Raw genomic sequence first — 11,907 nt, forward strand, 5'->3', positions numbered from 1 at the left:
GGGGCCACGGCCATACAAGGGAAAACCATAGAGTTTTCCCTTGTATAGCCGTGGCCCCGCCCCCAGCGTGCCTGGCGTCCTCCCGTCACTTCCGGGTGGCGCGCATGTCGGGGCGGAGTTCCCCTCGGGGCCCAATCCGGCGGCACCGGGGAACGGGCCTCTGGGGCGGGGGTTTCCCCGCCCCCCGGGGGGACTTGGGATCCCTATGTGGCTCACTCAGAAGTTCCATGCAGAAGATGTGCAAATGGCATGGTTGCCAGCCTCCAGGTGGGGCCTTGAGCTCTTCTGGAATTACAGTGAACCTCCAGACTGCAGAGAACAGCTCCCTTGGAGGAAATGGCAGCTTCAGGTTCAGGTGGGCTCTGTGGCATCCCACTGAGCTCCATCCCCTCTCCAATCTCCGCCTTCCCCAAGCACTGCCCCCCCAAAAAACGAGTGCTAAAATATCATTTAAAACAACAGTCCTCCCCTGACCTGGCTAGCCCAGGCAAACCCGATCTCATCAGACCTTGGAAGCTAAGGAATACCAGGGCTGGGATGCAGAGGCAGACAATAGGAAGCTCTGACTATGTGCACAGTTATATTTTACTTTCTTTTTCTTTGTTTTAACCTTTTTGGTTACCTTTCCCGTGCAGAGTTGTGTTTTTCTCCCCCTTTTTGATTGTACCACCCCCAAATCTCCAGGAATTTCCCAAGCTGGAGCTGGCAACCTAACAAGGGATTGAACCCCCAGTGTCCAAGTAATTTATTTATTTATGTTATTTATAATCCGCCTTTCTCACGGTGACTCAAGGCAGATTACACACAGTGAGTCAGTACAATCAACAAAAGGGGATATTCAGTAGCCAATGTATTAGTATTTTAGAAGCCTGGAATCACCAGAAGGAACTGAAGCATAGCATAAATTTTTCACATAACACATTAAGTGGTACAGAAATTATGTAATGGGATCCTGCGTAGAATAAGTAAGGATACCAGACCCCCCTGGTGGGGGCGGGGGTCCCCCGCTGCCAGGCCCCACCTCTCTGCTGTTGATTAGTTGGCCGGTGGGGTGGACTTATCCCCCTAAAGGGAGGAACATTGGACATTTCAGCGTGACCCAGAAGTGACGTAGGCATGGTGGGGACATTGGGGCGGTGCTCTGGGTTTGGGGCAAAAACTCTGTGGTAGAAGCTAATTCTACCATAGAGTTTTTGCCCATGTTGAAATCACGTGGGCATGTCGTTGAAACATGGGATAAACTCCTGGTAAGCTCACCCCCCATCCCCCGCTGGTTGCCCAAAGGGATCTGGTGGTCCTAATAAGCTATATGCAGCAGTACAGGCCACAGTTCCCAATAATTTATCCAAGTAAGTTTGTGAACCATTTTGTACAGTGCAACCCTGTTACCTATGCAGAGCAACAGCCTGCCAAGAGAAATGCCAAGTTCTAAGTGTGCATGTTATGCACATGTTGTCCCATTGTGAGCCGCTCCCAAACAAGTTGCCCAGGAGTGTGAAAAGAGATGCTTGAGTCACTGGTGCAGTCTCTTTGTGGCTCTTCCAAGTGATGTCCACCCCACCTACAGTCAAGTCTTTTTTTTGTTTGGGCTTGTCAATTGCTTGATCTCTTTGTCTGCCGGTTCAATATTAGGTGTTTGATTTGATAGCCCAAGTATTTTGAGTGGGTTGGGTGGGGATTAAGCATTGTTTCCCCTGTTGACTCCAGTACTTGTGTTGAAACCTGCTAGGCCTTGTTCCTACCTTAGCAAAAACTCACCTGGCTCAGTTCCTGAAGTGATTAAACATGGCTCAGTTGTTCCCGCTGCCCAGGCTTGGGTGAGAGGTTTATGCTCCCTTCATGATTACATTTTTTAATCAGATGAGCCTGTGCTATGAACACATATTCAACCTGTGCTGCATGAGCAGCACTGGCTTCCAGTGGAGCACTGGATCAGGTTCAAGGTCTTGGTTCTGACCTTCAAGGCTCATAGTGGTCAGGGACCCACATACCTTCGGGACCGCCTCTCTCAGTATGCCCCCAGAAGAGTGTTACGCTCTGGGAATAAGAACTTTCTGGTGGTTCCAGGCTGGAGAGAGATCCGGCTGTCCTCAACTAGAGCCAGGGCTTTTTTGTCCCTGGCCCCTGTCTGTTGGAACTCTTTCACCTCCAAAGGAAGTTTAGAAAACCTATCGAGGGCCAAAAGTTAAAAACATAAGTAGGTGTACAAAAGAGTGTTTATTACAGAGACATATGAAAAGCTAGTAGGGGCCCAAATAAAGCCTCATAAAATGTTCAAAGTTACAAATACACACAAAAAAGGACAGTATATGGCCTGATGTGTTTCGGCTCACAAGAGCCTTCTTCAGAGGTCAAATAGTGCAAAATACAACAAGCAACAGAGTTCCTGTAACACATGTAAGGCAATTAACAATAAATAAAATAGGACCAAAATTGGAATGTTCCAATGTGAAATTGAATGACACACCAAAAAGTTTCTATTTGGGACTACAAGTATATCTGGCCTTGTGTCAGAAGTAGTTGTGTATACTGGAAATAATATGTACCTTCCAGTTTAGGTCCTAAGAGTGCAAATAAAATTGCCTTGTCAGGGACAATGTGCCATCAATATGATGGCACATTGTCCCTGACAAGGCAATTTCATTTTCCAATTTTGGTCCTCTTGTGATCCGAAATGCGTCTGGTCATATACTGTCCTTTTTTGTGTGTGTTTGTAACTTTGAACATTTTATGAGGCTTTATTTGGGCCCCTACTAGCTTTTCATATGTCTTTGTAATAAACTCTCTTTTGTACGCCTACTTATGTTTTTAACTTTTGGCCCTTAATAAGTTTTCTAAACTTCCTTTGGAGGTTTGTGCTTTGTTGGTTTAGATCCCCCCCACCCCTCTTTTTTGGGTGTTGGAACTCTCTGCCTGAGAGTATCCATGCCCTGTGGGGATTGACTATCTTTCCGCAGGGCATGCAAGGCAGAGATGATCTACCAGGCATTTGGTTGAGGGCAGCGATGGGACAATATAAAATCTGGTACTCTCACAGACACCCCACCCTCCGCAACCTCCTCCCCTCCAGGTGGCTTGTGGGATTTAAAATCTCTTCCGCCATCTTGGGAAGTGAGGTTTTATCTCCTGATATATTATAGGTATTTATAATTGGCTTTAACGGCATTATTTATTGTATCTGTCCTGTTGTAAGCCGCCCTGAGCCCTGCTTGCAGGGAAGGGTGGCCTAACAAATCTAATTAAATAATTAAACAATTAAATAAATAAATAAATAAAATAAAAACTGCCTTTTATGGAATCAGACCCTCGGTCTATTATGATCAGCACTATGCATGCTGACTGGCAATTTAAGTCTGTGTAAGGCAGTATCCTGCTTATGTTCTAAATCCTGTCATGTTTGATTTGTTCACTACGGTAATTGGATTGGAACTGAAATAAACTGAATAGAGCTGAGCGCCAGTGGCTCTCCAGGGTCTCAGGCTGAAGTCTTTTGTATCACCCACTACCTGAACGCTCTCCCCTGGAATGGCGATGAAGACCGAAATAACAGAGTAACCCACGCCTCTTTGTCTCCTGTTTGAGTTGGGGAAATAAGTTGATCTTAACAACAACTGCAGTGAAAAAGTGGCACAATATGGAGGGGTGGGTGGGGGTTACGATAAGTGGTGCAGGCTCTAAAGTTGGTAGAGTGAGGACACTGCTGTTCACGATTGGCACTAAACCTGCGAGGCTTGCGGATGATGAATTTTGAATACTGACAGCAGATTCCATCCTAAGCTGGATGGCCCAGGCTGGCCTGAACTCATCAGACCTCCGAAGCTAAGCAGGGTCGGCCCTGGTTAGTACTTGGATGGGAGACCACCAAGGGAGACGCGTTGCTGCATAGAGGCAGGCAATGGCAAACCACCTCTGATCATCTCTTGCCCTGAAAAGCCCCGTAAGTCAGCTGTGACTTGACAGCAGGTTCCACTGCCCTACTTGATCCTTTAACTGGAGATGCAGAGGATTGAACCTGGGACCTTCTGCATGCCAAACAGATGCTCAGCTGCTAAGTCACAGCCAATCCCCACAGCCCTCTCTGCCATCATCAAGAGATTAGGAAGCACTGCAGCCTGCCCCCCCACCCCGATCCTAGTTTCCCCTTTCTCCTCCCTGTCTGAGATGAGGCTGAATTTGGCTCCCAATTAACTGGCCAATCACTGACCATTTTCATCGTTTTCATTAAGCAAATTTTCTCATTAGCCTCAGTCTCACCTTAGACAAGCCCAGGGCTATTTTTGGGCAGGAACGCACAGGAACGGAGTTCCGGCTGGCTCCCGAGTTGGCCACGCCCAGCAGGAACTCATTAGCATAATAGGCCACACCCAACAGCAGGAACTCATTAGGATTGGCTACATTAGGGGTGTGTAGCCTAACATGCAAAGGGTTCCTGCTGCAAAAAAAAAGCCGTGGGTTTTGACAACAAACAAAGTAAATAGAATAAGAAGCAAAAGGTGGGTGTGGCTGGATGACCACACTTCTGGTAATGTGGGGTGTGTGGCCTAATGTGCTAATATGCTGCTATCTCAGGGTGTGGCCTAATATGCTAATGAGTGTCTGCTGTTGGGTGTGGCCTATTATGCTAATGAGTTCCTGCTGGGCTGCTTCTACAAAAAAAGCCCTGGACCTGCCTACTTTACTTTTCATCGTCTTAGTAGCCCCATGAGCAAAATAGAGGGGAGGGTGCCGAAGGTGCCCACCCCAACACGAGAAAAGCAGAAATAGAAAGATCAAAGGTGATTAAAATAGCTCCATATGTACTCAACACCTTTAACTCCCCCCCCCCAAGCATTTCATAAACATCGGGAGAGGGGGAATACAGCAATGAATCCCGAATTCAAAAGTTGCCAGAAGAGTTGTTCCTAACAATCCTGTTGAACCCCTATCAGTAGCAACTTCTCAGTACAGTGGTTTTTTCCGGGAAACCCCCAGTATCTCATCTGATAGTGAAAACCCCTCTAGATAGAATAGTAACTATTTTGCAAGAACAGCTGGAATAATGTCTTTGGCTGACAGCGAGATCTTGTCTACATATTGCAGTTTCTACCTTAAAGCAAACCTTGAGTGTGTTGTGCTTTGGAAGGCCTTGCTAGAAACATATCGTTTTAGATAAGACTGAAATCGGGGTGGGGGGGGGTTAAGCCTTCAGTAGCAAATATAATACCATAATAATGAGGGTATGCCTCAATGTGATCTTGCTATGACCTTAAGAACATAACAGCCCTGCTGGATCAGACTAGTGGTCTGGCAGCATCCGGTTTCACACACTGTTGCTCTGGAGGGTCTGCAAGAACAGAGGGGCCAAGGCCTTCCCCTGATGTTGCCCCCCCCCAAGCACTGGCATTCAGAATTTTGTTGCTTCTGTATATGGAGGTTCTCTCAAGTTACCATGGCCATTGATGAACCTCTCTTCCATGAATATGTCAATGCCCTTTTAAAGCCCTCTGTACTTGTGGTCATCTCTAGCAGTGAATTCTATAATTTAATTACTCTTTGAGTAAAGAAGTAGTACTTTCTGTCAGTCCCGAACCTATTGCACATCATCTCCATTGGGTGTCCCTGAGTTTCAGTATTATGTAGACGGACAAGAACTTCCCTCTGGCCACTTTCTCCATCCAGTGCATAAGTTTATGAACCTCTAATCGTGTCCTGCCTGCCATCGTTTTTCTTGGGCTCTTCAACATTTGCTCTTTAGCCTGTAAGTGTCATGAGAATATTTCCTGGTTGACCAGAAATGTCATGACATTATGGAGACTGTGGTCTCTAAAGAAGGGTGTGAACCAGGGTTCCCTCTAAGCTGAGTTAGAGCTGATGACATTATGGAGACTGTGGTCTATAAATCAGGGTGTGAACCAGGGTCCCCTCTAAGCTGAGTTAGTGTGAGCTAGCTCACAGCTTCTTAGCCTCCGGCTCACACATTTTTGTCTTTGCTCAGGAAGGATGGCTCCAGAGCCAACTAATTTATGCAGTAGCCAAATCGCTCGCTCACAACTTTAATGCCAGGAGCTCACAAAGTGGAATTTTTGCTCACAGGACTCCACAGCTTAGAGGGAACATTGGTGTGAACTATGCTGTGATAAATGATAATGGGCCTTTTCTCTGTCGTTGCAGTGAGGAGTCATGCCTGCGAACAGGACCAGCTTGGCAAACCCGGTGGCTGCTCTGACATCTGTCTCCTTGGAAACAGCCACAAGACCAGGACTTGCCGGTGCCGATCAGGATTCAGCCTGGGCAGTGATGGGAAATCCTGCAAAAGTGAGAGCAACGGTCGGGAGAGGACGGGGGTGGGAAGGTGGAGATGGAGAAGCCGGCTTTCCCCTCGCAGCTCTGGCACACAATAGTCTGCCATAATGAGCAGCATATTGTTGGCTGTGGATGCATAGGTACTCGGTGTGTCATTTGCATGTCTTGCTGGTGCGTGAGGAATATCAAGATAGGAAGTGTGAAGGTGAGGACAGAATAAAAGGATGACTGTAGGGGAAGTTCTGTAGATAAAAAGACCAGGAATAGGTGGAAATGAGAGAAAGAAAGAGAGAGCAACAGAGTTCCAGGGTATTCATAGCAGAGTTTTGATGGATTGCAGGGGCCGGATGAGTTCAGGCCAGATGCTGAAGCCAGCTCTGCTTCACCCTGGGCTCTAGTTAATGATGCTGACAAAATTTGTAATTACCCGGCTCGAGATAGAAATGTGCATGGCGTGTAATACTCATAACATATTACAAGATGAACGGCGTTTTTCCGAGGAGGTCTAAATTACCTTGTAATATAAATGATATTCTGCACCTGCAGATCCCCCCCCCCCACTCAACTGCAAACGCAGCGTAAATTGAGTTACACAAACAACCCCAAAGGGTGATTGTTTTAAGACTCCATGGAATGATGCCCCCACCTTTTCTGGAAACTTGGAAAAGGAATAAGCTTTGCAGTCCCTGAGCCTTTCTGACCTATTTCTGGGAACCTTCTTAACCTCAAACCCAGTGGTTTATACAAAGCCATTTTATATGTTCCCAGTAACCGTTCTCTGTTAATGCACATCGTCTTGTATTTCTCACTGAGGTTTTGGGAACTCCCTCCCTCCCTCCCTCCCTTCCTTCCTCCCTTCCTTCCTTCCTTCCTTCCTTCCTTCCTTCCTTCCTTCCTTCCTTCCTTCCTGGAGCCCTCCTTCCTGAGCTAAGACAAAAGTGTATGAGCTGGAGGCTAAAAAACTGTGAGCTAGCTCACACTAACTCAGATTAGAGGGAACAATAACTTCCTTCCTTCCTTCCTTCCTCTCCCCGTGCCTTCAAAGAGCAAGAGAATAGTTCAGGAGGAGTAGAGAATATATTAAAAGGTTTTGCACATCCCTTCTCTTGTGCTGTTCCGAGCTATTTAAAAGACCTAACAATTCCCTCATTATAGAAGAGCATTTAGTGGCATGATGCTGTGGTAGCATCCCGTCCCCTCAGATCTTCAGCAAAGAAAGGCCTGAGTACCCTCTGAATTTCTGTGGCCTGGATGAAAAGCTAAAGGGCATGGGTGCCCATTTCTTACCACGATGGTTTCTCTTGTGGGGCTCAGAACAGACGATGAGAGGAACCTCAGCCCGTTCATACTAGCTTACTTTCACCCCTGGAAGAGGGTCACCCTCGTGATTAGCAATGAGGGAAATCAGCCCATGCTCAGTTTCCTAGAACTCCAGATGTTGCTGTGTCCTGTTTACATATTAGTTGAGCCATGTGTGGATATGAAACTTCTGATCAGAGTTAAGTCTTGTGACTGGTTTCAAGCCAGGAAAAAAGAGGCTTGCACAAGAAGGAGAATGAGTTGCCAGCAAAACCCATTAGTCACCAAGCCTCTGGCCTAGTTCTTTCAGTCTCCATTTCGGTTTCACGAGGAGGTGCCAGAGCCTTAAGAAACTGCTGATGTCCTCTTTTCCATCAGTCTGATAAGATACTGATCCCCCCCCGGGCACTTCACGGTTGCCTATGTTCCTGTGACACATGCGTAGTGGTGAGGAGCAGTGGACACTGATCCGGAGAACGGGGTTTGTTTCCCCACTCCTCCACGTGAAGCCAGACTGATGACCTTGGGCCAGTCACAGTTCTCTCAGCCCCACATACCTCACAAGGTGCCTGTTGTGGGAGAGGAAGAAAATGTAATTGTAAGCCCCTTTGAGACTTCTTGAGGTACAGAAAAGCAAGGTATAAAAACCTACTCTCCTTCCTCATTGCCGCTAGTGATGGGGCCAAGAGTGGCATGCTTGTTTCTGTAGAAGGTTAGAAGCAAGAGAGACATGTTTTAACAGCCATCATAAATATCCAGCACTTGTGGTCCTGAGCTAGGGCCTGCCAGTTGTACGGGTAATATGAACAAGGACACAAGAAGGGTGACAAGGAAGATTTTTGTGCTCTGGGTACTTCTAGTGCCTTCCCTTGGCTCCTGAGAAGATTCCAGACAGATCCAGCACATTCTCACGGGGGCCTATGACTCCCTTTTGTCCAAGTGACAAAAGCCTTCTACCCAAGGTCCTGCCGCGGGTTGACTGAACTTACATAGAGCGGGAGGGGGCACAGCCATGCTGGTTTTGTCCGCCCTCCCCCCCCACTTGCCATCACCAGCTTTGAATGTTGACTGAACACAGAGGAGTCATAGAGGACTCGAAGAGGTAAATGAACTCCATGCATATGACACAGTCCAAAGGCCTGGAAAAAAAAACCCTCAGGTAACTTTATGCATCTTCTAACCTAGCAGTTCGAAAGCAAGAAATTGCAAGTAGATAAATAGGTACCACTTTGGTGGGAGGGTAACAGCGGTCCGTGCGCCTTGGTGTTTAGTCATGCCGGCCACATGACCACGGAAATGTCTTCGGACAGCGCTGGCTCTTCGGCTTTGAAACGGAGATGAGCACCGCAACCCTAGAGTCAGACTCGACTGGCTTTCGAGCAAAGAAACCTTTACCTTTACTATATCACACAGCCAATAGGATGGGAAGCTGCACTTGGGAAAGGCCTCTAGGCCTTCACCGCTAGGTCTTCTCCCGCTGCCCCCTTAATATATGCCACTGCCACACTTCTCTCTCCCCCCCCTTAAACCATCCCCCCTGCCCACAAACCTTTACTAAGGTTTTAAAAATGTTACAAATTATTTTATTTTATTTATTTTACAAAATTTATATCTAGCCTTTTGTCCGCTTTGCTGCCGTGGTTGGTGGGGGAAGGGAGTTGGTGGAGCGATCATCTTATTGTCCTGGAATGTTGACTTGCACTTTCTCACGGCGCCTTATCTGGCAGCCTGACCTCGATGCTTCGCGCTTTCGCCTCCCTGGGAACTTGTAGTCGTTACTTTGAGCGCGCAAGGCTTCCGCCTCTGATTGGCTTGCTCCCATCAGAGGGTCTCGCTTCAAACGCAGTATATCTTCCCCCTTCCCGCCTGTGGGGTTAGCCTTTACACAGAAACTGTATGCAAAGATGACCTGCTTCTACTGTACTCAATAAACTTGATCCTTCTGGAAGGAACGTTGTTGAGCCTGTTTGTTGTGGAACTCTGGCACCTTTCTGCCCTCACAAGGGCCTCCAAGGCGGTTAACAAATTAAAACATACATAATAAAATCACCAATTTAAAACCAAACCACAACAGCCACACATCAATAAAGCAATTAAAACGACAGCTAAAACATGCAAAGACACCAGAACAACAGCAGTGAAGACCTTTAAAACGATTAAAACATTTATCAGGAAGGAGGGATTACTGAGGGAATGCCAAATGAAACTAAAAAGTCTTCACAGGGGCCAACAGAAGGAGTCTCACTGGGGAGAGAGTTCCAGAGTTTTGGTGCCACAACTGAGAAGGCTCTCTCCCCAGTTGCCACCTGCCCAATCTATGAAGGTGGGGCAGGGTCTCTAAAGATGACCACAGTGGTCAGGTAGGTTCATAAGCAATGCTCCCTCTAAGCTGTGGAGTCTTGTGAGCAAAGATTCTACTTTGTGAGCTACTGGCCTTAAAGTTGTGAGAGAGCGATCTGCCTACCGCATAAATCAGTTTGCTCTGGAGCCATCCTTCCTGAGCTAGGACAAAAATGTGTGAGCCAGAGGCTAAAAAACTGAGCTAGGTCACACTAACTCAGCTTAGAGGGAACACTGAGGGAACAATCTGGCTATAGAGTCTCAGTTAAATATAAGAGTTCAGAGGAGTGCATATTTTATTATGTCTCCTGTAGGCTCAGAACTTAATTTGGTTACTTGTTAGAGTCTGCAGTCTTTCAACTTTCAATGGAAGGCACGCTGCAGCGTGTAGTAGATAAATAAGCATAAAGATTCAATTCAGGAGGGTCGCCATGTTGGTCTGACGCAAGTCTGAGTCCAGTGGCACCTTTAAGATCAACAAATTTGGAGAGCCAGTTTGGTGTAGTGGTTAGGAGCATGGAGTCTAATCTGGGAGAAGCGGGTTTGATTCCCCACGCCTCCACACACAGCTGCTGGTGTGACCTTGGGTCAGTCACAAGTTCTCTCAGAGCTCTCTCAGCCCCACCCACCTCACAGGGTGTCTGTTGTGGGGAGGGGAAAGGAGATTGCAAGCTGCTCTGAGACTCCTTTGGGTAGTGAAGGGCAGGGTATAAATCCAATCTCCTTCTCCTTTTTCTTCTTCTTTATAAGCTTTCATGTGCACACACACTTCTTCAGATTCATAAAAGATTCAAATAGAGGCTAAAGAATGCAGAATTCATTTTTCTTAGTTAGCTGCTGACTCAGTCTGCGAAAAGCCGGGGTCCTCTTTTTGCCCGTGTTTTCAAGGTTGGCTATGGCTGCCCTGTTCTTTTATGTATACCAAGTGGCAACCAGTGGGGGGAAACCCCCCCAGCAATAAAAATAACCCCCCCCCCACCACCGATGGAAACAGGGCACCCATTGAGCTCCGGTACAAATCAGCCCTAGCCCATCTTTCTCTTCCTGACCCTGACCTTCTTGTCTTCCAGAACCAGAGCACGAGCTCTTCCTGGTTTATGGCAAAGGGCGGCCTGGCATCATCCGGGGGATGGACATGGGGGCCAAAGTGCCCGATGAGCACATGATCCCCATTGAAAACCTGATGAATCCCAGAGCCCTGGATTTCCACGCAGAGACCGGCTTCATTTACTTTGCGGACACCACCAGCTACCTGATTGGGAGGCAGAAGATTGACGGAACGGACAGAGAAACAATTCTGAAGGACGGTAAGTGCCTGGACTACAAGTGCCCAGATGAAGATTCCTTCCACTCGCAAACACATATGCCACCCCCTTGCAGAATACACACATTGTTTGCTTAGAACAGGCATGCCATCCCCCCGGCAGCACCTTGTCTGTCTCTCTAGGCGCCCATATTGATTCATGCCCTACCTCACTGTCGGTGGCCCAAAAGGTTGCATGAGCTTCAAAGCCTTGCGTGGCCAGGGACTGACATACCTGCGGGACTGCCTCTCCCCATATGTGCCCCGGAGAGCCTTGCGCTCGATTGATCAACCTGGTGGTCCCCAGCCCCCAGGGATGTCTGTCTGGCCTCAACCAGGGCCAGGGCTTTTCTGACCCTGGCCCCGGCCTGGTGGAACAAGCTCCTGCTTGAGATTGGGGCCCTGGAGGACTTATTATCTTTCCGTTGGGCCTGTAAGACGGAGCTGTTGCGCCAGGCCTTTGGTTGAGGCAGAGGGCATCCAATGAAGCCGGCCTCCCTCACTGAAGCCTGTCATCATTATTCGGCCCAGATTAAGACAATCTCTGGATCCAGTCACTCCAGCTGAAATTGTGTTTCTGGTTACACGCTGTTAGTTGTTTTGAAATTGCATTCTTTAATTGTTTAAAATATTGCTGTATATCTATTCATGTATGTTTTTATCCACTTATGATGTGCTCTGAG

At 47.6% G+C, this 11,907-nt stretch overlaps 1 protein-coding gene across 1 annotated transcript in view; it reads left to right on the forward strand.

The window, feature by feature from the left end:
• Positions 1 to 11,907, forward strand: part of LRP1 (LDL receptor related protein 1) — a 491,602-nt gene that overhangs the window by 273,864 nt on the left and 205,831 nt on the right. The window contains exons 12-13 of the mRNA XM_015409543.1: positions 6,151 to 6,294; positions 10,992 to 11,228. Coding sequence (XP_015265029.1) covers positions 6,151 to 6,294; positions 10,992 to 11,228 — 381 coding nt within the window. The remainder of the gene's footprint in view (positions 1 to 6,150; positions 6,295 to 10,991; positions 11,229 to 11,907) is intronic.

This window comes from Gekko japonicus, unplaced genomic scaffold (genome assembly GCF_001447785.1).
Source record: "Gekko japonicus isolate JY-2015 unplaced genomic scaffold, Gekko_japonicus_V1.1 scaffold1353, whole genome shotgun sequence".
In the NCBI taxonomy this organism is placed as follows: Eukaryota; Metazoa; Chordata; class Lepidosauria; order Squamata; family Gekkonidae; genus Gekko; species Gekko japonicus.